This window comes from Mustelus asterias, chromosome 4 (assembly GCF_964213995.1).
Source record: "Mustelus asterias chromosome 4, sMusAst1.hap1.1, whole genome shotgun sequence".
NCBI classification, from domain to species: domain Eukaryota; kingdom Metazoa; phylum Chordata; class Chondrichthyes; order Carcharhiniformes; family Triakidae; genus Mustelus; species Mustelus asterias.
The window spans coordinates 145,040,726-145,067,514 of record NC_135804.1 but is presented as its reverse complement, the minus strand read 5'-3'; the positions used below and the strand labels follow the sequence as shown (position 1 = coordinate 145,067,514).

Sequence of the window (26,789 nt, the reverse complement as noted above, 5' to 3'; positions counted from 1 at the left end):
TTTGGAGGAAAATGTAATTGGTTTGATTAGTAAGTTTGCGGACAACACAAAGGCTGGTGGATTTGCAGATAGCGATGAAGACCATTAGAGGATACAGCAGGATGTGGATCGGTTGGAGACTTGGGCGGAGAGATAACGATGGAGTTTAATCCAGACAAATATATGGTAATGTATTTTGGAAGGTCTAATACAGATAGGAGATATACAGTAAATGGCAGAACCCTTAAGACTATTGATAGGCAGAGGGATCAGGGTGTACAGGTACATAGGTCACTGAAAGTGGCGACGCAGGTGGAGAAGGTAGTCAAGAAGGCATACGGCATGCTTGCCTTAATCAGCCAGGGCATTGAGTTTAAAAATTGTCAAGTCATGTTGCAGCCTTATAGAACCTTAGTTAGGCCGCACTTGGAATATAGTGTTCAATTCTGGTCGCCACACTACCAGAAGGATGTGGAGGCTTTGGAGAGGGTACAGAAAAGATTTACCAGGATGTTGCCTGGTATTAGCTTTGAGGAGAGGTTGGAGAAACTTGGTTTGTTCTCACTGGAACAATGGAGGTTGAGGGATGACCTGATAGAAGTCTACAAGATTATGAAGGGCATGGACAGAGTGGATAGTCAGAAGCTTTTTCCCAGGGTAGAAGAGTCAATTACTCGTGGGCACAGGTTTAAGGTGCAAGGGGCAAGGTTTAAAGGAGATGTACGAGGCAAGTTTTTTTTACATAGACGGTGGTGGGTGCCTGGAACTCGCTGCCAGGGGAGGAATTGGAAGCAGATACGGTAGTGACTTTTAAAGGGCATCTTGACAAATACATGAATAGGATGGGAATAGAGGGATATGGTCCCCGGAAGGGTAGGAGGTTTTAGTTCAGTCGGGCAGCATGGTTGGTGCAGGCTTGGAGGGCCTGTTCCTGTGCTGTAATTTTCTTTGTTCTTTGTACTGGATTGGGCAAGGCAAGTTTAGGCAGTTAGAGAGGGGCTGGGGAGGTGGGGGAGGTGCGTTTAATGGAGAAGACAGGTAAGAAGAAAACGAGGGTGTTCTATCTTAGTGGGCCACCTTTGATCTGAAAACGCACCCACCAAAAGATAGTTCCCCACCTTTCTTCCTGCCCTTTATACATGTTTCTTTTAAAAAGCAGCTTGCCACTCCCACTGGACTGCACGCCAACTGTTTTATGGCGTGGAGTGCATATTATCGGGGTCAATTGGATCATTTAGAAGCTTAATTGACCCTTAACTATTGATTTAAATATGGCGGCCGATATCAGCGTACACCTTCCCGTGCCCTCTACCCACAATCCATCCCTCCTCGGGGGTGAGTGGGAAGGTGGTGGAGTGGACACCTGCCCTATTTTCTGTGCCCCACCTTGCTGAAAATACACCCCGTGGTGGCACGTAAAATGCAGCCCCTGATCTTCTGTGATTTAGTCTTCACCCCAACTCACCTTTCCCTTTCTCTTGTGATTACACTTCCCTGCTGTACTCCTTTAACCTTCTATTTCATATGACCTAATATTCAAGACCAATTTCCTTGACATTACTGTAGGCAAGGCCAGTCGCTCCCTTGTGTCCCTCATCAGCTGTATTCCCTTGGTCCTCTCCAAATCCACTTCCTTCTGTGCTGCTCCTGAAAGAACTCAACTCTTCCCCTTCCCCCACACAAGTCATTTACAATTGCACTTTCAAGCTTTCAGCTGTCTAACCTTTGGCCTCCATTCATTATGGTATTTATGCAGCTGTCAGTCTGCTCAACTACTTCCTTACGCCCATTTTGAAATGCCTTTGTTCCCAGTAAATGCTTATTCTCGCTGATCACGATCTTTCTCTTGATATGGTCCCTCTTTATTCATTCAAGTCTAAGGGGTTTAGTTATCAGCATATTGGTGCACAGTCAGTTTAGTAATCCATCGCTGCATCCAGCCTTATTGGGCCTTGTTTTTCTCTACTCAAACCGCTTAGTAATCCAGGATTGCTCTAGAATATAAAGATATCCCCAGAGTAAAGAGTGTCTCAGCTTCTTTTCTCCATTGTCTCTCTTGCTCATTCTCCTCCACCCACATCTCCAAAATTTGCAAGGAGCTCATGGACTTGATTGAGATTGAGACCATCTGTTCAGCTGCCCAATCCCTTATCTCCAAACCTGTATCATTTTCCATTTTCCCTCTCATCTTTCCTCGTATCTTCTCTATGTTCACCTATTCCATATATTCTAGCTCCTGTCTTCGACCTACTTCCACTAACTTGCTGACCACCCAACTTCCCATCCTGGCACCCATGTTAAATCTTGCAAATGGTTGACTCTCCTTGGATGCCAGAACCCTCACTTTCTAACCAATCATCATCATTTCATCTCAAAAACACCCACCCTTGAATCCTCTATCCTCTCTAAAGTCCTTTAACAACTCTCAAATCTTTGCCCATCTTACCTGTCATTCCATATTTGCATCTCTTTCAACTGCCACAGCACAAATCTAATCACTGTCATGAGTATCATTCTGTTAGACTGTGGTGTGGAATCCTACTTCATCCTTCACAACCTCTCTGCAGCTTCTGACACAGTCAACTGCACCATTTTTCTCCAGTGCCTTTCCTTTGTTATCCATTTCAGTAAGACTGGTATTCACTTTGTTTCATTTTCAGCCATCCAGTCGCAGCTAGAGATTTTTCGGCAATGACTTCTTTTCCTGCCTGTTCACCATTAATACAGCAATCCCCAAAGGATTGATTCATGACCCCCTTTTCTTCCCGAGTTACATGCTGCTGGGGTCAAATTTTACATGGACACTGTTGACACTTGACTCTATTTCCACAGCTTCTCTTAACCTGTCCACTGCCTCTTTGTGATCAGACTGCTTGTCCAACATCTGCTTCTAGCTGAGCCAGCTTCCTTCTGTTTAAAATTGCAAAGCCCAAAGCCATGAGGGGGGAGCTTGCCCATCCCGCCCGCCACGGAAATCGTAATGGATGGGGTGGTCGGACCACATAAAGATTTGTTGACCTCGGGTAGGATTTTCTGGTTTTGGGGCGAGCGTGTCTGGAAAATCCCTGACTCTTCCACTAAATCATTTCAAAAAAATTATGCATATTTTGTTTCAAACTGTGGCAAATGTCACAACTGCTGTTCTGAAATGTTGTGATGCAGTTTAAGTTACTCAGTCAGGTTAGTTACTGATGTCTCTATTGAGTTGAAGTCTCACACTGCTTACTTCATTCAACCCTCCCAACCAGCATCTTATATCGTTAACTGTGTCTTTCTGAAATGAATTTAACTGCCTTCCATTATTTCTTCTGCGTATAATTACTAAAATTGCCAAGCATTAACCCAGCTATCAGATTCAGGCCAGCGTTCATGACTGTGCCTCTATTGATGGTAATTAAAATTCACCAATAGCCATGGCCACATAATTCTTCTCAACTGATTTTTTTATTTTACCAGCTATCCTGTTTTAAACAGAGATACTGAGACTAGTGGGTACTGTAGTTAATGCTTGGCAAATAGTTTTAAAATGGGGGATAATTAGTCTTTTATTTCGAATTATTATTTTTGTACCTATATATACGTTTGATTAGTTGATTAATTGAATGGTATTGTTGTAGATTGGCGATGGGAGAAAGGCAAATGGCAGCCTGAGCAGTATCACCGGATTCTGCAATGTTTTCTGGACAGGAAGGACAGCTGTTATTCAATCCATCAAATGGGTGAGGAAACAACATCTTGTTAACAACAGTAAATGCATTGTAAGAATATATTGGACAATTGCTTTGCCCGCTAAAGTAAAGATAAAAGATATGAAAACACTAACAGTTATTATTTTTAACATTGAAAGTTCAAAATTTATTTATTAGTGTCACAAGTAGGCTTACATTAACACTGCAATGAAGTTCCTGTGAAAATCCCCTACTTGCCACACTCCGGCGCCTGTTCGGGTACACTGAGGGAGAATTTAGCACGGCCATTGCACCTAAGCGGCATGTCTTTCAGACTGTGGGAGGAAACCGGAGCACCCGGAGGAAACCCACGCAGACACGGGGAGAATGTGCAGATTCCACACAGACAGTGACCCAAACCAGGAATTGAACCCGGGTCCCTGACGCTGTGAGGCAGCAGTGCTAACCACTGTGCCACCCATGACATGTCCTTAACACTTTTTTTCTTTTCCAAATTGTAATCATCTGGTATTTCATACTGGTCACAGTTCCAGAGTACACAGTATTTTGCTTTTATTCGAAAACTTGGACCAATTGTAGGAGTTATTAGCAACAGCCTGGTCACAATGGAATTGCAGATTGAGAAGTGGAATCCTTCGATAAAGCAGTACCAGCTGTAAATATGGGCTGTGGCTTGGGATTGTAGCACATGCCATAACTTGATTACAGTTTTCTGTGCGAACAGTAGTCTTTGTGATCACTGCTCCTTGGACAGCTCGAGATAGGAGCGTCTCTTCCTCGTATATTCTAGAGTGGGGTACGGGTGGAAGTTGTGTGCTTCACATTATGTTTCTTCACAGCTGAGATTGTTAGAATGTGAATCTCAGCTACAGGTGGTTTTTGATGCAGCATCAATTTTTAAAAAACCAAACTGAGGTAGTTAATTGAAAAAGAAGAATGTTTAAAGGACATGGAGATTTAACAGAAGAGTGGGTTTAGATTAGGTGACACATGTGGAGGAAAACACCATTTTGCTAGCATGAAGTGGTGTATTACTGGACCAGTCAAGTTTTTCCCCATATAATCACCACCTAATCTTAGAGGGAAGCATGAAACAGATTGTGTGTAGAGAGAGAGAGAGAGCACCATACTGCATGTCCTGCCCTACTGTTAAGTGCTTGACTCGAGCAGATGCCTGTAGCCAACTGGTTTCCCACTCTATTGAGGAATGATGTAGTGTGTGCATGGTGGATAGATGGGTGGTCCCTTGTAACCTGAGCAAAGAAAGATTCTGTGTATTTGGGCAATAGCCCTTCCTTCAGCATAAGGAGAAGAAAGGACAAGTTGAAGTTTTGAACTCCTTATTCCTCATTTGTATTTATAGCGGGTCAACATATTCAAAATTAACATTCCACTGTGAATAAATTTGGGAGAATTCATGTCAATATATTATTATTGACCTGCTCCGAGCTAGGTACATGCAGAACAACTGATATATACAGCCCCTACACAGTTATACAGAGGATTAGTCACCTTGTTATCACCATTGACCATGATGGGGTGTTTTATAACCCTGAGGCACCATCTGATCCTACAAGGAGCTTACTATGGGATGTTGAATTTGACTACCGTTTGAGGCATTGGCGTGAACTTGAAATGCTCAATGCAAAACTGGTTTCTCACTGAGTGAGAGTTAGAAACAGAGTGACCAACTGTCCGAGAATTTACAGGATCGCCCCATAACTCAGCCTCATCATGTGTCCCGGGGCCTTTGAGGCTGGAACACTGTTTTCCCTGAATTAGCGACGTTGGAGATTTATGGATCACCCGCACTCTCCCTGCCACCCTAGCTTTCGCTCTCTGACATCTCCCCCTCACCCCTCATTCTTGCAGGTTTGCACCTTGAATATTTCACCAGGAGTTGGTCACCCTGGTCAGAGGGTATTTCTAATTTCTTAAAATGTGCATTATTCTGGTATTATTCTCAAATGGTGAATCCAATACAGGGCTTCAGTAACTTAGTAATACCTGTATAGGAATGTAGTATCTTTTGATTCCAGGCAAATGGCGAGGCTAACTGAAACATGGGATTGGACTGAGCCAGTTACATCCGAACTTAGTGTGTAGAATTTCTGATTTAAATTGAAAACGCAGCATTCAGCTAATTGAGTGTGTTTCGGATTTGCTTGTGCTACAAAAATTGTAACCTAGCTGTTTTAAATTTAAGCCTTATTAGATGTCACGGTTGAAGCCTATCATTTACTGATTCGTGTCAGGATATGATTGTGACACATACTAATACCTGTGTTGACTGAATTCTAACTCTTCTATTGTCTCATTTCTCTAACAGCTCAAATGGGAGTGGGAGAGGGAAAATCTGTAGGGGAATGGTATGGACCTAACACAGTGGCCCAAGTGTTAAAGTAAGTGAAAATTCAGAACAAGAGAGAGAATGTCCTATCAAACTGTTGCAGTCAAGATGATCTATCCTTCTGTTTAGAATGTATTTTTGTTGACTCGTTTTATATGTATTTTGTGTTTGTGAGGATTAGTGTTAGGGCATAAACCCCAATATTTATGGGAGTGGAGCAAGGAACAAAGAAAAGTACAGCACAGGAAGAGGCCCTTCGGCCCTCCAAGCCTGTGCCGATCATGATGCCCTAACTAAAGTCAATAAAACCTTCTGCTCTTACTCGGTCTGTATCCCTCTATTCCCTCCCTATTCATGCACCTATCCAGATGCCTCTTAAATGTTGCTAATGTGCCTGCTTCCACCACCTCCTCTGGCAGCGCGTTCCAGGCACCCACCACTCTGTGAGAAAAATTTCCCCCGTACATCTCCCTTAAATTTTCCCCCTCTCACCTTGAACCTGTGCCCCCTTGTAATTGACATTTTCACCCTGGGAAAAAGCCTCTGACTATCCACCCTGTCTATGCCTCTCATAAGCAGTGGGGTGCATGTTTTCAGGAAATACTGGGACGGTCCTGTCAAATCGAATGGCAGGATATCATTAACATTTTCTTTTACATTGTTTCCCGCCTGTAAATCAGTCAGAGTAAGAAGCTGGTCAGCTGCCAGACAAGAACGCCAGTTGAAGTCTGCAGGCAGAGATACTGAAGACAGTCCCCAGGAATCGGAAATGGTTGGGCAATGGTAGGGAGTCGCAGAGCATGGCACAAAGGAGGAGGGGCAAGGGGTATAGTGTGGGTGATGTTGAGAGAATTTTCCTCTCATGGGGAAATCTCGAACTAGGGGGCACAGTTTCAGAATTAACAGGCTCCCATTTAAGCTGGAGATGAAGGACCAATTTCTCCTCTCTTGGGTCATTAATCTACAAACTTGTCTACTGCAGAGAGCAATGAAGGATGGATCATTGAACATGTGCAAGACAGGTTTTTGATTACAAGGGAGTCAAGAATTATGGGGACAAGCAAGAAAGTGGACTTACATGCACAATCAGATCAGCCATGATTTTATTGAATGGTGAGGGGCTGAGTGGTCTACTCATGCTCCCATTTCTTATGTTCTTCTGTGAGGGTCTGAAAATTGTGGAGACTGAGGCAGATCATGGAAGAATATTTACTTGAGTGGCTGGGAGAAGCACTCCTGCTCCTCTTGGTCCACAAGCAGGGACTTTTCTGGTGCAGTGGGCAAATTGCACCTCCCTTTACTTTCTGAGTGCTGGGAAATCCAGCCCACAGTTGTTACATTCAAATAGCTGCCAAGATTTGAAGAACACAATTTAAATGTTATAATTATAATATTATATATGGGAAGAAAACAATTGGAAGGTTCCAAAAGAAATCCGGGAAATTATAGGCCAGTAAGTTTGACGTCGGTGGTGGGCAAGTTATTGGAAGGTGTGATAAGGGATAGGATCTACAAATATTTGGATAGGCAGGGACTTATTAGGGAGAGTCAACATGGCTTTGTGCGTGGTAGGTCATGTTTGACCAATCTATTAGAGTTTTTCGAGGAGGTTACCAGGAAAGTGGATGAAGGGAAGGCGGTGGATGTTGTCTACCTGGATTTCAGCAAGGCCTTTGACAAGGTCCCTCATGGGAGGTTAGTTAGGAAGGTTCAGTCGCTAGGTATACATGGGGAGGTAGTAAATTGGATTAGACACTGGCTAAATGGAAGAAGCCAGAGAGTGGTTGTGGAGGATTGCTTCTCTGAGTGGAGGCCTGTGACTAGTGGTGTGCCGCAGGGATCGGTGTTGGGTCCATTGTTGTTTGTCATCTATATCAATGATCTGGATGATAATGTGCTAAATTGGATCAGCAAATTTGCTGATGATACAAAGATTGGAGGCGTAGTGGACAGTGAGGAAGGTTTTCAAAGCTTGCAGAGGGATTTGGACCAACTAGAAAAATGGGCTGAAAAATGGCAAATGGAATTTAACGCAGACAAGTGTGAGATATTGCACTTTGGAAGGACAAACCAAAGTAGAACGTACAGGGTAAATGGTAGGACTCTGAATGGGTGCAGTTGAACAGAGGGATCTGGGAATACAGGTACAGAATTCCCTAAAAGTGATGTCAGGTGGATAGGGTCGTAAAGAGTGCCTTTGGTATATTGGCCTTTATAAATTGGAGTATCGAGCATAAAAGTTGGAGTGTTATGGTAAGGTTATATAATAAGAAGTTTAACAACACCAGGTTAAAGTCCAACAGGTTTATTTGGTAGCAAAAGCCACACAAGCTTTCGAGGCTCTGAGCCCCTTCTTCAGGTGAGTGGGAATTCTGTTCACAAACAGAACTTATAAGACACAGACTCAATTTACATGAATAATGGTTGGAATGCGAATACTTACAACTAATCCAGTCTTTAAGAAACAAAACAATGGGAGTGGAGAGAGCATCAAGACAGGCTAAAAAGATGTGTATTGTCTCCAGACAAGACAGCCAGTGAAACTCTGCAGGTCCACGCAACTGTGGGAGTTACAAATAGTGTGACATAAATTCTGATTCTAGGATCGCATGATAAAGACTCAGGAGGAAAAAAGCAGAAATATTTATGTGAAATAGTGTGACATAAACCCAATATCCCGGTTGAGGCCGTCCTTGTGTGTGCGGAACCTGGCTATCAGTTTCTGCTCCGCGACTCTGCGCTGTCGTGTGTCGCGAAGGCCGCCTTGGAGAACGCTTACCCGAATATCAGAGGCCGAATGCCCGTGACCGCCTCTGATATTCGGGTAAGCGTTCTCCAAGGCGGCCTTCGCGACACACGACAGCGCAGAGTCGCGGAGCAGAAACTGATAGCCAGGTTCCGCACACACAAGGACGGCCTCAACCGGGATATTGGGTTTATGTCACACTATTTCACATAAATATTTCTGCTTTTTTCCTCCTGAGTCTTTATCATGCGATCCTAGAATCAGAATTTATGTCACACTATTTGTAACTCCCACAGTTGCGTGGACCTGCAGAGTTTCACTGGCTGTCTTGTCTGGAGACAATACACATCTTTTTAGCCTGTCTTGATGCTCTCTCCACTCCCATTGTTTTGTTTCTTAAAGACTGGATTAGTTGTAAGTATTCGCATTCCAACCATTATTCATGTAAATTGAGTCTGTGTCTTATAAGTTCTGTTTGTGAACAGAATTCCCACTCACCTGAAGAAGGGGCTCAGAGCCTCGAAAGCTTGTGTGGCTTTTGCTACCAAATAAACCTGTTGGACTTTAACCTGGTGTTGTTAAACTTCTTACTGTGTTTACCCCAGTCCAACGCCGGCATCTCCACATCAAGGTTATATAAGGCATTGGTGAGGCCGAATTTAGAGTATTGTGTACAGATTTGGTCACCTAGTTATAGGAAGGATGTAAATAAGGTTGAAAGAGTGCAGAGAAGGTTCACAAGGATGTTGCCGGGACTGGAGAAGCTGAGTTACAGAGAGAGATTGAATAGGTTGGGACTTTATTCCCTGGAGCGTAGAAGAATGAGGGGAGATTTGATAGAGGTGTATAAGATTTTGATGGGTATAGATAGAGTGAATGCAAGCAGGCTTTTTCCACTGAGGCTAGGGGAGAAAAAAACCAGAGGGCATGGGTTAAGGGTGAAAGGAGAAAAGTTTAAAGGGAATATTAGGGGGGGGGGGGGGGGGGCTTCTTCACGCAGAGAGTGGTGGGAGTGTGGAATGAGCTGCCGGATAAAGTGGTAAATGCGGGGTCACTTTTAACATTTAAGAAAAACTTGGACGGGTTCATGGAGGAGAGTGGTGTGGAGGGATATGGTCCAAGTGCAGGTCAGTGGGACTAAGCAGAAAATGGTTCGGCACAGACAAGAAGGGCCAAAAGGCCTGTTTATGAGCTGTAATTTTCTATGGTTCTATGGAAGAAACTGACAGCACTAGTATAAGGAATATTAAGCAATTAGGTGGGGTCAGAGTAAGAGGGAATGCAATAAGATTTAAATTATGTTTAGAGTGCATGCATGTGAACACAAGGAGCATGGTAAATAAGGTCAGTGAGCTGTAAGTGCAGACAGCAAAGTGGGAACATGATGTTGTGACAATTCCAGAAACCTGGCTCAGTAAGGACTGTTCTGAATTCTAAATATTCCGACATACACAGTGTTCAGGAAAGATAGGGAAGAAAAGAAAGGGAGGGGGTTAGCAATATTGATTAAGGAGAATATTGTAATGATGAAGTGAGAGAATGTCCTCGAGGGGTCAAGAATAGAATCTATTTGGTGAGAGCTAAGAAACAGTAATGGTACCATTACACCACTGGGTGTATTATATGGGAGGGATTTTTGCGCTCCTGATTTCGGGGGGTGGGGGGTAAGGTGAAGCAGTAAAAGGCTGCATGGGACAGATTTCAGGTTGATAATACAAATGAAAACCAGGCCAAAGTTTAGAGGGGAAGTGAAAAAAACAGGAGAAACAGAGTAAGAGAAGATTATTTATTATTTGCATGGAAACAATGTGCAAGGGTATGGGGAAAAGGCAGGAGAATGGCATCAAGTCATAGACTGGAATGTTACAACTGTTCACGCCAGTGGGATTTTCCCACCCCGCTGAAGTGAACGGAGATTTGGCTGGGTGCCAAATTTGCCGACTTTGCTGCAGCAGGAGTGTGGCGTGAACGGCCGGTACAGTCACACCCATAATGTTCTTTGGAGAGCCAGTGCAGGCGTGAAGGACCCTATTTTACCATTTTGATTCTAAGTTCTGGGTGGACATGAAACTGGGAGTGTTTCAGATCCGACTTTTAGACCCGTTCTGAGGCGTCCCCATACGCACTCTGCCTGCAAAAATATCAGCGATTCCGAATCACGCTGCACAAGCCTGTGGGCGGGGCTTAACGTGCCCGAAACCCTGCAGCTCCGATCGGTGCCTCCAACTGCGCATGCGCAGAACAAACTGTTAGAATGCGGCTCCCCTGCCACATCCCTCCCGGGCCGGATAATGCCTCCCGCAGACATTAGCCCCACAACATAAATGACCCCCTTGTTTCCCCCCCCCCCCCCCCGCCAACATCCCCACCACCCAGACCGATCGCGGGCCCTTTCTCCCCACCGATCTCAGGCAGAGTGGCAGCAGACCCCCCTTCCCCCCCACTGATCTCAGGCAGCTTTGCAACAGACCCCCCTTTCACCCTCCCACCAATCTCAAGTAGAGTGGCAGCGGACCCCCCTCCCCACTGATCACAGGCAGAGTGACAGCGGACCCACCTCCCCCCCCTCCCCCGGCCACAATCTCAAGCAGAGAGCCGTCGGACGCTAGATACTTACCTTCTCACAAACTCTCACTGATGGAGTGCCCGAATCAGACTTAAGTGGGACATGTCTGTTTTGCGTCGATTCCGGATAGGAAAACACGGTGATAAAGGTGAAAGTGCTGGTAAAGTTGGGCGTGCAGCCCATTAAGTCAATTTAAATGCATGGGCCTGATTGCGGCCATTTTCGGACCTTGGTAAAGGGGGAACCGGCGCGGAAGTGGGCGCAGATCGCGCTACTCGCCTCATGTCTGACTTTACCAAGTTTTCGTGCCCATAAACGGACACAACATGATGGTAAAATCAGGCCCGATGGGCCAAATGGCCTCCTTCTGTGATGTAAGAATTCTTTCATTCTGTAATGCAAGTGTTGACTGGTGCATATGATGAAGGAACTAAAATATGTCTTTATGTAAATTCTTCAATTACTGGCTTGTATTTAATATTTATTTTGTGCAATCACTCCAAGGTATCCATTCCCCCATCCCCCCATTCTCTTCAAATAGAAACGTACAATAAAAATGTTTCTTTTTTCACAGGAAACTTGCCTTATTTGATGACTGGAATGCTCTAGCAGTTTACATTTCCATGGACAATACTGTAGTTATTGAGGACATCAGTGAGTTTTAATATTTTTCTTAGTCAGTCAGCAATTGTTTCTCCATTAATTAACACAGAGTGTGAAGAATTGGATGAATCATTCTAAGCTGGTATAAATGGCTTTGGTGCTGATTATGGAGACGAGTTTCACTCTCTGCCATACACCAGCAAGCGGGGTTGTGGTAAAATTGTTCAGGGTTACCCGAAACCAATCTTGAGTGAGAATTTGTTTTCCTGCCATGACACAATGTTTAGTGTGAAAGTCCCCCTCAGTCGTAAAACTCAACAGCTCCTAATATAGATTGGCACATCAATAGTGTAACAGTTTATTCTGGGGATTTCCAAAGCTTTCTGTTTGTTGAGCATGTACTAAATTCTTGTGGAGCACCGCAGAAATTAGATTCCCTTTCCTCATCTAATTGTTGCAAAAGAGTTGTATTTGAACGTACTAATGGTTTAAATCCTCTTATTCTCCCAGTCTTCCGATTGTTCCTGACCCCGACATCCCACCTTTTACTGGGTTTAAACAAAATGCAGTGGGTATTTTGGGCTATTTTCAGATGCAGAGGATCGGAACTATCTTAGCTTGCAATTTTTATGACTGCATTCATCACTCGGTCAAAATCCTGAAACTCCCTACCAGTATTGTGGATGCACCTTCACACAGGGGGTCACTGCCACCTTCTCAAGGCAATTAGGAATGACAATAAATGCTGGCCTCACCAGCAATGTTTATATTCTCTGACTTTTTTAAAAAATGTATCCATCTTAAGAAATATAAAGAAACAGATTAACACCTCAGTTAGAATACTGGGCAAAGGAATTTCAAAGTTCATATTCACTCTGTGGAATTTCAGTGCCTTTGATCGGCTGCCTGCAGGTTGCAGTACCTCTTATGTCTGTGTGAGTTTACAAAACTGAACCCAGCAATGATTTTATTTTTAATTATTTATAATTTAAAAGATTCCTTCCCTCATCATTTATCAGCATTCCAGTCCTTGTCAGCACGCATCTGTTCGTTTCTTCTGAAGCATTTGCAAACAACAAACAGCCACTAAATGGTGATAATAAAATCTATAACCTTTGGACCCAAAATAGACTTGTTTCTTAGTCTATTGAAAAGAGTTCACACTAACATGCTGATAGCCCAAATTTCATACTAAACAATGCAACGTTTACCTTTTTAAAATGGAAATAGTACTGTCGTTATATTTTACAAAATATTATGCTACTTGAGTATTTTTGCAAGATTTTGTATCTGATTACTTTAAAAGAAAGCCTTGTGCCAAGAGAAAAGAAACCAGGTTAAAATGCATTGCCATCTTTATTTTACTGCATTTCTACATGCGGCAATTCTGAATCGTCTTCTCCAGATTAGAATGTCCAGACAAGCCACCGCTTGTTTAATCTGTATTTTTTTTCCACAAGCCTTCACATGAACTGTCTTAAAACCATCTTCATGCCTGTCGTTGTGGGGTCTTTCCACCAGCCGTTCCTCTCCACTTTTAGAAATTTAAATTAAATGGTTTATAAAGAACAAAGAAAATTACAGCACAGGAACAGGCCCTTCAGCCCTCCAAGCCTGCACTGACCATGCTGCCCGACTTAACTAAAACCCCCTATCATTCCAGGGACCATATCCCTCTGTTCCCATCCTATTCATGTATTTGTCAAGATGCCCCTTAAAAGTCACAATCATGTCTGCTTCCACGACCTCCCCCGGCAGCGAGTTCCAGGCACCCACCACCCTCTGTGTAAAAAAACTTGCCTCGTACATCTCCTTTAAACCTTGCCCCTCTCACCTTAAACCTATGCCCCCGAATAATTGACTCTTCCACCCTGGGAAAAAGCTTCTGTCCATAATCTTGTAGACTTCTATCAGGTCACCCCTCAGCCTCTGTCATTCCAGTGACAACAAATCAAGTTTCTCCAACCTCTCCTCATAGCTAATGCCCTCCATGCCAGACAACATCCTGGTAAATCTTTTCTGTACCCTCTCCAAAACCTCCACATCCTTCTGGTAGGGTGGCGACCAGAATTGAACGCTATATTCCAAGTGCGGCCTAACTAAGGCTCTTAGTTAGAAATGTCCTTTTGTTAGCAATGTCTTAGAAATATCCTTTTTTTCTGTTTTATCGGACTATTTCCACTGTACGACTTAACGTTCTGGCACACTGAATATTGTCATGAATGCATCTCATTGTTGCAAGCTGGTCACATTGAAGACAATTAGTGTATTGGCACTGAGACTGTGAAGAAATACATTTAACACCGTGAATTCTCCATTGATTGCTGATTTAAAATTTGTAAATTTCTTACTCTTGTTCTTTTTAAATTTGTTTCAGAAAAACTTTGCAAACATTGGTCTGAAAATTGCAGGTTACAAACAGATACCTCACTATACAGAGGTGATGTATCCAAAAACCAGTCTGTGTCTGTACACTGTAGGGATTGGAAACCACTTCTGCTGATCATACCTCTCCGTATGGGAATAAACCACATCAATCCGGTTTACATCAATGCACTAAAGGCAAGTTGAAAATCCATCTGTCTTTCTGGGAGGAATTGTCAGAAGGCCTCTTGATCTTCATAGATACTGATTCTAAAATAATGCGAGCCAGGGTAAGGTGAATCTCAGGTGAAGCCACATCGGGGAAATGACATGAGGTATATTGTGGCCCCTCTCTTTTGCAAGGGTGTAGTTCTGGAACATTTGTGCATTGCAGTCCATTCTCAGGCTTCAATTTATGCGGTTGTTCAGTAGAAACTTTGGCTTTTGAGATTTATTGCTTCCTTCATGGTTACAGTTAGTCAGCCTCAGACTGGAAACTTTGCTGCTGAAAAAATGCTGAGGTGAATCCAAATCACAATATCGTTTTAAGAGTATATACCTGACTTAAGTCAGTTACAATTTGCACATGCTCAAATAATGAGTAGTGTACCATTACATATACCTGAAATATTCAGCTGTCTTTTCTGTTTAAACGTTTGGTGATCCGTTTTATATTTCCAGCAATGGCCTGTAGCTTTCTGCCTTCCCAGCATTGGATTTGGGAGGGGTACCACAAGGATGTGCTGTGGAATCCCTCTGGGAAATTCCCGAGTAAAGGTTTGTGCAGAAATTGTCCAGAGGCGCTAAATTCCCCTGGACAATTGCACTGGGAGCCATCCTGCAAAGCTATTTAAATTGCTAACTTGGGATGGTTCTGCCAGTGTCACACTAATAATTATTCTAAAAAAGTTAGAAATAAAACTGCTTCTAAATTCAGCATGACCGTTTTAAGTATCCAGGCCAGTACCCAAACAGGACACATCCACACTCCCAACCTCACAGGAGACTCTCCCACATTCCATGCCACCCCCCCCCCCCCCCCCCCCACTGCCCTGTACTAAGCATCCTTCCCACCCCACCTCACCTCACCCCACCACGGGTATTCCCCACTCTTGACCCCCACTTGCATGAGAATCAACTCCCCCACCCACCCCCGGCCTGACTCTCACCCGGCCTGAGTCAGGAAGGTCAAGTGAGATTGGCACTGTAGAAATTCAGCTGGTAAGTGGGCATGGAATGGCAATCCAAATGCTGATCGCTACTCTAAGGAAGTTAAGGTCCATCATCTCTTTTTATTTCAGATTTCCAGTATTTGCCGTTTTTTAATCCATTTTTAATCATGTGTTATTGGTTACTTTTAAAACCTGATGCAGATAATTAAAATTCTGATATTCTTTTCTTTATTTTCTGTTCTAGGAATGTTTTAAAATGCCTCAGTCTTTAGGAGTCTTAGGAGGAAAACCAAACAATGCTTATTATTTTATAGGATTTCTCGGTAAGTACCTCAAGTTACCAGTTTCAGGACTGGTGCAAATAGTGGCACCGAGTGACGCCATCAAGTGAAAAAGTAAATGCTGCAACTTGTAGACATCTCAGACCCATTGAGGAAAGTACAATTTGGGTGTTGCACTACATTCTGGATTTTGTAGACATTTCTTTAGAGCACTGGTACAAATGGATGTAGTTCTTCATTCAGAATATACTATTGTCTTGGTCTGACCATTTATGGACAGGCCTATTGACAATCCCCTGGTCTACTTTGCAAAATGGCAACTGCTTATTTTCTGTCATAGTATGATTTAAGTTCTCCTCTTCACCACACCTATACATCTCTTCTGGGATTTCCCTCCTACTGTTTGTGATACACAATGCATTTTTAAAATTTAATTTAACCTCAGCTACCGTGCTTTAAAGACTCTCTGCACAACTGATCACCACTTTAACAAGTTCTTTCCCTTCTTTTTGTAATCAGCCCTGCAGGATTTTAGGGTTTTTGCCATTATTGTCTTATTTTCATAATCCACTTAACATCATGTTGGTTTGGTCTAAGCTTGGTTGGTTTTTGGTATGTATTAATCCCACATGCTCAGCATTACACCTTTAAATACACCACTGCTGCTGAAGTACTGTTGAAAAGAAAACCACACCACCCCATCCTTTCTTTTAGTTATTTCCTAATTTCATACAATGGTTCCTGGTCATAATCTGGATGATGAAGCAGTCATTTATGCCTCTTAGTCAATTCAGACTCTAAGCAGCTTGGACTTTGCCATTTATGTTCGATTTATTGAATTTTCTCATTAAGACGATATTCTGTCCTCAAGTACCCTTCCAATTTCTTTGTAGAACAAATTATCTTCGTTCATGTGTTAACATGGTGCTGTATGTTATTAATACTGAGAAAGTAAAAAACCCTTTACTGCTACAGTCCACATGATAATGAATGATACCATTCAGTGAAACTGTAGCCTTGACTGAAAATGCCTGATTAAGAATCTGTGACCAAAAAGCAGGAAACAAAGATCCTGCAGTTATAAATAATTGCCATAACAATCTTATTTTCTGGAAGTTGCCTGTATAGCAGTGCCAGAAAGTGCTTTGATGCATCATGTGGGCTAGGAACAGCCAGTAATGGACTAGTGTATCGCTTTAACTTGAACAGCCTGGTAGCTTATTCCTCCTATTTCTTGTGTGTTCCATACACACATGTATCATTAACATTCAAAACAGGATCCTGATTTAAATATGTAAACATTTTTTAATTTAGCTGGGACTCTGTTAGTGGTGCTGTTATGCAATGGACAGTGAATATATATAGCCAGTATTTTACAATAATGTAGAATGGGTCATTGCAATATAGACCTGTGTCGGTGTCTCTGCATTAGTAGTTAGTGGTGGTATGTAGTCATTTTAAACTCTTTAAGGTCTCTTCAAGGTTTTGCATTGAGCAGTCACTACATTTTATTTGTATCATTTATCTGCTCTTACCCCGAATATTCTGTCTACACAGGAGATGAATTAATCTATTTGGATCCTCATACGACACAGGCTGCAGTGGAGACAGAGGACGATGGGAGCGTGGACGATTACAGTTATCACTGCCAGCGAATACCACATCGTATGAAAATTACACATCTTGACCCCTCGGTAGCTTTAGTGAGTGACGCTACTGAATTAATTGTTTGCTATCCCAACCAAGAGTAATAGTTTCTGTGATCAGGCTCACCTACTGGACTGTTTTGTCTGAGTAATAAAGTGGAGCTAGGTATGAGCCCAAAGCCACCAGGAAAAGAAGCAGTAACAAGCTCCCTCATTTAAGAGGACAACACCACTAACAGAGTCCCAGCTAAATTATAAAATGTTCACATATTTAAATCAGGATCCTGTTTTGAATGTTAATGATACATGTGTGTATGGAACACACAAGAAATAGAAGGAGGAATAAGCTACCAGACCCTTCAAGTCTGTTTCACTATTAAATACAATCATGGCTGATCTATGCCGACCTCAGCACCTTTTCTGTGCCATTTGCCCATAGCCTTCTATTCCTTGATCTATCAAATATTTATCCACTTCCACTTTAAAGAATGAAAAAGAAAACTTAGGGCACCGAAGGAGGCCATTCAGCCCACTCATCCATTTAGGATCACATTTATTCATAGAATCATAGTATGATATAGCATTGAAGAAGGCCTTCAGAAGGTCCATCATTCCTGTGCTAGCTCTTAGAGTTACCCAACTACCATTTCCTTGCTCTTTCTCCATAGCCCTATTTTCTTTCCCTTTAAGTAAAGAAAGACAAGACTTTCATGACGTCAGGTTGTCACTAATGCTTTACAGCCACTGAAAAGCTTTTGAAGTGTAGGCATTGTTGTACAATAGGAAACGTGGCAGCCATTTTGAATACTGTGATCTCCCACAAACAGCAATGTGAGAATCACCAGATTATCTGTTTTTGTGATGTTGATTGAGGAATAAATATTGGCCAGAGCACCAGAGATAACACCCCTAATTTTCTTCAAAATAGTGCCATGGGCCCCTTTATGCCCATGCTGAGAGATAGGGCACCCAAGACCTCCATTTAATGCCTCATCAAAAAGACAAAAATACTTATCCAATTCTCTTTTGAATGTTACAATTAAACATTTTTCAGCGCCCCTTCAGGCAGTACTGGAATATCTTGGTGTCACCTCTGGTTCTTTTGCCAATCACTCTAAATGTATGAGCTCTGGTTATTGACAACCATCCCCTCATCCAGGTCATTTATATAAATTGTAAAGAGTTGAGGCCCTAGTGCTGATCCCTTTGGCACAGCGCTCATTACACCTTGCCAGCCTGAAAAAGACCCATTTATGCCTAGTCTCTGCTTCCTGTAAGACAGCCAATTTTCTAATCATGTCAATATATTAACTCCATACCATGAACTTATATTTCCCACAAAACCTTTAATGTGACACTTTATCAAAGTGGCAGCTAACCACCACTTTCTCGAAAGGTAATTAGGTATTGGCAGTAAATGCTGGCCTAACTAGCGACATCCACATCTTATGAATGGATGAAAAAAAAACAGGCACTCCCCTTTAATTTATTTGTTGTTTTGTTTGAATGCACCTTTTTAAATTTAACTTTAAAATTTTTTTTAGCTCAGCCTAGTGCTCCCCTTTTTATTTCTTCCATATCTCGATAGCCATTTAAATTCTCCAGCCTCCAAACTGGTTCATGCTGCTCGAGAGTTTTGCAATGCAGTTTTATCAATAGAGTGTTGCACTTGATTACTTTGAATTTCTTGGTCTAGCACCGTGAAGACCCAACAGTCTGTCTCCCTCTGATCTTCTGCCATTCTCCAGCGTACACGACAATGTTGAACTTCTTTACAAAGTGCAGTAGCACCATCTGCTGGCAAAACAGTGATTTGATTATCAGCAGGAACCCTATTTCAATATTAGATAAACAGATTAATGATGACTATAACAGAAAACATTTAACAAGATTTATCACAATGGTTGCTCATAGCGTAGAAAGTTCTGGAGAACCTGTGCACCAAACAGGAAAGTTAGAGGTTTCTCAGAGTCTGACATTCAGAGTTCCAGGAAAACTTTACAGGCACTCAGATTCGATTCCAGCCTTGGGTGACTGTCTGTGTGGAGTTTGCACGTTCTCCCCGTGTCTGCGTGGGTTTCCACCAGGTGTTCCGGTTTCCTCCCACACTCCAAAAATGTGCAGGTTAGGTTGTTTGGCCATGCTAAATTGCCCCTTACTGTCAGGGGGATTAGCAGGGTAAATGTGTGGGGTTACGGATATGGCCTGGGTGGGATTGTTGTCGGTGCAGGCTCGATGGGCCGAATGGCTTCCTTCTGCACTGTCAGGATTCTATGGATTCTATGGATTCTAGGATGAAGCAATGATTTATTTCCAAAGTGGATTTTCTCTATGAACGTCTTGCAGATTGACCAGAATGTTAAGATGCAGTTGCAGCTTTTGACATCCTGGTACACACTTGGACACTTGGAGCTATGGAAACAGAGATTGTGCTGCACTGCAAGCTCACAGAATCACAGTTTTATTGTACAAGTTTGTTTGGTCCATTATGACTAGATTGTCTTTCAGTCAGCGCTAACTATTTAGCCCCATTCCTCTTCCGTGTTCTCATACCCTTTCTAAAAATATATATATTTGGGCATTTTATGCCCTAAAAGCCATTGATTTAAGAACATTTCCAAACCTGGACTTGAGTTCACACTCCATAGTCGCAGTTGAGGAATTTAAATTTGGTTAATCAAATAAATCTGCAGTAAGAAATTAGAATCAATAATATTGTCCACGAAAACTACTGGTTTGGCACAAGAACTCATCTGGTTCACTAATTTTCTTTAGGGAAAGAAATCTGTGATCCTTAACCAGTCTGGTCTACATGTGGTTCCAAACACAGAGCAATGCGGTTCCAAACCCCAGAGCAATGTGGTTGACCCTTAACTGTTCTCTAAATGTTCTGGCAAGCCAAACAGTTAGGGAGAGGCAATAAATGCTGGCCTTGCTAGCCACCCACATCCTGTAAATGAATTACAAAGAGAACTAACTACTCCTTTTGTTTTGTCAAGGTAATCATAAATATATGCCCTCCTAGTTTAACAACTCATTGACCAGATTTCCCAAATTACTTTTTTAAAATCCTCACCGGGTTCCCTATTTTTGTGTCATCTGAAATTTACACATGTCCAGATTGTGAATTTTCTAATTCATGTATTATAAAAATATAGTGATAGTTTCAGTGCTGACCCCCAGTGAACATCACTGTTTACATCCTCCCAACGTTAGAGCACACCAGCAGCTAGGAAGTGCAAATCAACCGTGTAGGTTGATTCACCACCAGGTTTTAATAAGAACTTCCTGGGGTAGCACTTACTGCAAGTTTAGTTCTTACCTTCTTCCTCCAAGCCAAACAGTTCATTTAAGAACAGGAGCATCTCTATGGGGAAGACTTTTTGTTCTACAGAGCAAATACGTGTTACTTGATTTGTTCTAGCTATGCGGATAATACAGAGATCTTGTGATGCAATGGTAGCTTCCCTACCGCTGAGCTGGAGACTCTGGGTTCAAGACCCATTTCAGGACTTGATGGTCATAGAAGGTGCCTCCATAACATGCCAATACAGTTTGCCTGTATATCCTCCCAATGGCAAGCGGTACGAGTGGGAAAGTGTCCTGGTCAGCCATATTCCAGAAGGCAATGGCCAACCACTGCAGTATTTTGCCAAGCATAATCATGGACCAATCCAATGGAAGTCCATGGTTGCCAATGGTCTTTTAAGACATGGACCTGAAGGAGGAGGAGAAAAACCTTTGAGGATAAACTCTGCCTGCCTTTCCCTTTGGGTTACATAAATACAGTAAAGGAGATGACAAGAAAGTGACATTTTTCAGCCATATGTCCATGTGATGGTTTGAACATTCATCCCTATAAAATCGATTCAATTTAAACATTTTAAATCCCGTGCTGTCAAAAAGTGTGTGGAAGTTGGCTGATTGCGTAAACTTGCATGCCCTACTCATTTTCACATTTACCTGGACATTTATTCCTTTTTCCAGGGATTCTTCTTCAACACCGAAAGGGATTTTGAAAGTTGGTGTAGTTCTGTACAGAAGGTATGACATAAAACATTTTTTTAAGTCTTAATCTGAATCCTGATTCCTTTTTAATGAATTAAACTTTAATTTGAAATGTGCAGAGTTTCCATGAAATTGAAAGAAAAGTGACAAGGCTGCTTTAATTTTGAAAGGGCATTCAGTGAAGCTTGGATTGAGGTCAGTCGTCAGTCATGATGATCCTAGGGTTGAATAGTCTGCTGACTCCGTGCCAATGTTCATCAGATTAACAATTAACAATAAGATTGTTATTTATGCAAGATTTTCCTCGAATTATTTTATTTTGACTAGAGTAACAGGGCCATAGAATTTTAATATTCTCAGAAGTTTTATGCCCAGTGCCAGCATATCTGATTAGACATCTGATAAAGATCAGGGGCGTCAGATTAGGCTGTGGGCAAAGCTCTTTTATATAATAGCCAATAAGGCCAACCTCAGGAAAATGTCCCTACTGCATCAGTATGTCATTCCATAATTCAGTTTTCCAGATCCTAGCACAACTGAAGTCAATGGGATTCGGGGGAAAAGTCTACACAAGTTGGAGTCATACCTAGCACAAAAGAAGATGATTGTAGTTATAGGCGGTGTATGATCTCAGTCCCAGGACATTGCTACAGGAGTCATTCAGGGTAGTGTCCTAGGCACAATCATCTCCAGCAGCCTTAACAATGACCTTCCCTCCATCATAAGGTCAGAAATTGGGTCATATGCTGATGATTGCAGGGAATCATTCATGACTCCTCAGACACTGAACCACTCTATGCTCACATCCAACAGGACCTGGACAATATTCAGGCATGGGCTGATAAGTGGAAAGTAACATTCACATGATACACAAGTAACGGGCAATGACTATCAACAAGAGAGAATCTAATTAACTGCCCTTGACATTCAGTAGCATTATCACTGCTGAATCCCCACCATCAAATTCCTGGTGGTTACCATTGACCAGAAACTGAACTGGACTAGCCACATAAATATTGTGACTACAAGAGAAGGTCATTGACTGAATTCTGCGGCAAGTAACTATCCCCCTGGCTCCCCAAACCGTTTACAAGGCACAAGTCAGGAGTGTGATGGAATACTCTCCACTTGTCTTGATGAGTGCACCTCCAACACCAGTCAAGAAGCTTGACACCATCCAAGACAAAGCAACCCACTGGATCAGCACCCAATATGTCACCTTCAAAGAACAAAGAAAAGTACAGCACAGAAACAGACCCTTCAGCCCTCCAAGCCTGCGCCGATCATGATGCCTGCCTAAACTAAAACCGTATGCGCTTATGGAGTTCGTATCCTTCCATTCCCATCCTATTCATGTATTCATCTATTTGCCCCTTAAATGCCGCTATCATACCTGCTCCCACCACCTCCGCGGGCAGTGCATTACAGACATTCACCACACTCTGTGTTAACAAACGTGCCTCGCATATCTCCTCTAAACTTTTCCCCACGCACCTGAAACCTATGTCTCCGAGTACTTGACTTTTCTACCCTAGGAAAGAGCAACTGACTATCCACTCTGTCCATGCCACTCATAATCTTGTAAACCTCTGTCAGGTCATCCCTCAACCTCTGTCATTCCAGTGAGAACAAACTGAGTTTATCCAACCTCTCCTCATAGATAATATCCTCCAATCCAGGCAACATCCTGATAAACTTCTTCTGTACCTTCTCCAAAGCATCCACATCCTTCTGGTACTGTGGCAACCAGAATTGTACACAATATTCTAAATGAGGCCTAACTAAGGTTCTGTACAGCTGCAGCATGACCTGCGATACTCAATGCCCCGACCGATGAAGGCAAGCATGCCATATACCTTCTTGACTACCTTATCCACTGATTGGTGAACATGTACGCCCAGATTTCTCTGTCTGTCAATACTCCTAAGCGTTCTACCATTTACTGCATAATTCCTACATGCATTGGACCTTCCAAAATGCGTTATCTCACACTTGTCTGAATTAAACTCCATCTGCCATTTCTCCACCCAAGTCTCCAACCGATCGATATCTTGCTGTATCCTCTAACAATCCTCTTCACTATCCGCACCAATTTTTGTGTCGTCTGCGAACTTACTAGTCAGACCAGCTACATTTTCCTTCAAATTATTTATGTTATATTATTCAACATTCATTCCCTCCACCACAAACACACAGTGACAGCAGTGTGTACCATATTCAAGACACAGTTATTCAGATGTGGTCTAGATAAATCTCTCTCCCTCTGTTCATCCTGAGATGGTGCTTCATTTCTTTTCCCTGTTGTCACCATTTGGGCAGGCTCCCGAGTTCTTCCCACACGATTTTAAGGTTGATTTAAGTTAGCATTGAAATTCATGTTCTTTGAGCTCACTACTCTTTTGGATTTGTTTCTCATTTTCTAAATTATTTTACTTTTAAAAAAAAAATTCTGAAGAAGTTTGTAACATTTAAGGACCAGAGCCTTCTTGTTACTGATGGGCACAATTCTATCTCCTGAAATGTGATGCATTCTCATGGAAGATGGACATTTTTTTTGGCTGTAAGCCCAAACCACAAGGAAATATCTTTCAAAAATGACGGTTTGAACTTTAAGAAGGGATCCTCTTTTGGAGTGTACCATGGGTCATTTTTAGGTTAATGTCATAAGCACTGGTATCTGTGAGGACTGGTTTTGCATCAAAATGATTTAGTGCCATACCTGGATAGTTTTGTACTGTGGACTCTTTGCCCATGAGGACCCAGGTTTAGACTGCCCCCAGACTCATCTCATCGTCCATACAGCTGACAATAAGGGAAGACTTTCATCCTGATCAGTCTGGGATAGACTCAAAATCTGATCTCAGAGTTGAAGTGGATATACAGCAATCCATTGCCCCTCATAAAGATAGTTTACAGTGTAACGTTAAAAATTGTATTGAGCTCATGCCTAACGATGCAAATATGTCAAAACTACAGGAAATTCTGAAGACACGAAGCTTCCGGATGTTTGAATTGGTTGAGAAGCATCCTGCACACTGGCCTCCTTTTATACCTGCAACCAAACCTGAAGTGCAGACCACAGGAGCAGGTACGGTTCACGTTGAGACATTATTCCTTGTCTATTCCTGTATTATCCCATTAGTCACCTCATGCCTCCATATGTTCTTCATACCAACATCCCCAGCTTCACCAACATTGCTTTCATATCCTATCTTGCATTTTGTCTGGCTCACCTGTCACCCTATCCTCACTAGCTCACTATCTTCTCCCCTAAAACTGATATTAAGATTCCTGTCTTTAAATTCATCCAGGACCTAACTCCACACCAGCTCAGTCCTCTTCAGTCCTACACCTCAGAATACACACTGCACTATTCCAATTCTGGCCTGCAATATTATTTCCACTCCAGCAACGCTGACAGAACTGTCTCCTTAAACATATTTGCCTTGCTACCCCTCTCTCCTCCTCAGAAGCCTCATCAAAATTCACCTATTTCCCTTCTCTTACCTCCCCCGGCTTTTCCTCTACTTTCTGCTCTGCCCATCAATCATCATTAAAGCACCTTGGGATACTTAGTTATATAAAAAGTCCCATATAATTGTAAGTTGGTTTTGTTAGAGTCGTCCTTTCATAATTATACATTTAAAAAAAGGATAATGAAGAATTTTTTTTGTTTTGCTGCACCAAAACAAATATGAGCATGAGAAAAGTTAGGGATGAGAAAGGTTTGATTAAAGAGTTAATTAAAGCTCATTCCTCTAGTACATCAAAACTCCCATCATATCTAATTGTGTACTGAATAATCCTAATAATTTTACCTCTGTCTCCTTTCTTGTACTCTATTCTGTTCATTACTTTGAAGCAAAATGTTTTTCTTTATTTGTTCTAAAATTAGCTTTTCAATAATTTCATTCTTCTCTGAGTGTATCATGAAATGATAATCTGGGTTTACTTCATGCCACTAATAATGTTTATTTTGTCTTTGTGCTCTTTGCCCTGCAGAGTTTGTTGAGCCAGCTGACAAACTCTTTGAGTCAGAGGAAGAATTTGAAATCCTTAATGTCTAAAGCACCCAGTTGGACATTGAAACATTGCTGTTGAATGACTACAGCAGAGACTGTCGACTGTTTTTTTTTATCATTCAAGCAGCCTTTTTAACAAGACAAGTGCCTGATTTCATAAGGACAGAAGGAACTTTGCAGCATGCTTGAAAATAATGAAATAACTCTCACTTAATGAGCAAGTTGCTTCCAAGTAGTTTACTCACAACCTCATGTACTTAACTTTCTTCTGAACAAAACAGGAAAAGACAGAAAGCTTCTGAAGAACGGATCTTCTCCACTTTTGGGAATCCACTAAGAGCAAGTGTTACTTAGAAAAATGTTCTTGAAAGGAGTTGGTGAATATGGGGCAGGACAACATTGAGAGAAAATGAGAGAATTTGAGCTGAAGAGGATCTTTGATGCACAAGGATGATAGCATTATGCTTACTTTATGCTTGTGGAGCCCTTCTCTTGGACAAATGAGGATCTTCCCCATTTATCTGCTCTTTATCTACCTGAACTCGGGGATGCTTGTTTTGAATTGTAATTCGAGTCATCTTTCATTAATGCTGCATTCCCACTCCAAGTCTTCTGAATTTTGCAAAGTGAAATATCTAATGATAAGTAATTCCATTTTCAACCTGTACCACTTCATGTACGGTCTGTTCCACTTTTGGTCAAATATATACTGATCCTGCAATTCCAATGTATTTATAGCTTCCTACCCAGTATTTGTTTTTGTACACTCCATTATTGTGCATTCTGGCCCTCAGAATAATCCAAATTTGAGCATAAGCTGCATCAGTGCAGTGTTTATATACTGGCGTGTACGATAACATTTTAATCCTTTTAAATTCCCAGGAAGTTTCTTTTTGATTATTGCGAACTTTGAAATTGAAAACAAAACTGTACGAGTCCTATACCGTACAAAAATGCTTGCTTTTTCTAAAAAAAAAGTGATGCATGTTCAAAGCATGTGTCATATAGGAGCTGTATGCCAGCTTGGAAATATAGGAAATATATAGCCATTTTAAAAAAAATGTACCCCTTGTAGCTTCTCGGATATCAGCACCAGCTTCTTCCACGTCAGCACAACCTACCCAGTGCCAAGATATCAGCTCCCCTTTTAAGATGGACATGTAGCTTACCTAGTATGTGCGAACATGAGATGGCACTGCAATGTCCTTGGGCTTTATAATACCTCAGGCATCCAAATATTCAGCAGTATGTACTAAGATTATTTATGATGGGCAACTTTGGCTGTTCTGAGTGGGAAGGGATTGATTCTCGTCTGAACGATGCTGGATGCAAAATACTACACATTAAATAACCTCAAAAATAA

General features: G+C 42.0%; 1 protein-coding gene across 1 annotated transcript in view; it reads left to right on the top strand.

The window, feature by feature from the left end:
- The window catches only part of atg4a (autophagy related 4A, cysteine peptidase), a 46,033-nt gene extending 19,244 nt beyond the window's left edge, over positions 1–26,789 (top strand). Inside the window, exons 5-13 of the mRNA XM_078211883.1 lie at positions 3,597–3,698; positions 5,998–6,070; positions 11,905–11,984; positions 14,311–14,495; positions 15,714–15,792; positions 17,308–17,453; positions 21,384–21,440; positions 24,381–24,492; positions 25,407–26,789. Of these exons, the coding sequence (XP_078068009.1) occupies positions 3,597–3,698; positions 5,998–6,070; positions 11,905–11,984; positions 14,311–14,495; positions 15,714–15,792; positions 17,308–17,453; positions 21,384–21,440; positions 24,381–24,492; positions 25,407–25,471 (899 nt within the window). The 3' untranslated portion in view covers positions 25,472–26,789. The remainder of the gene's footprint in view (positions 1–3,596; positions 3,699–5,997; positions 6,071–11,904; positions 11,985–14,310; positions 14,496–15,713; positions 15,793–17,307; positions 17,454–21,383; positions 21,441–24,380; positions 24,493–25,406) is intronic.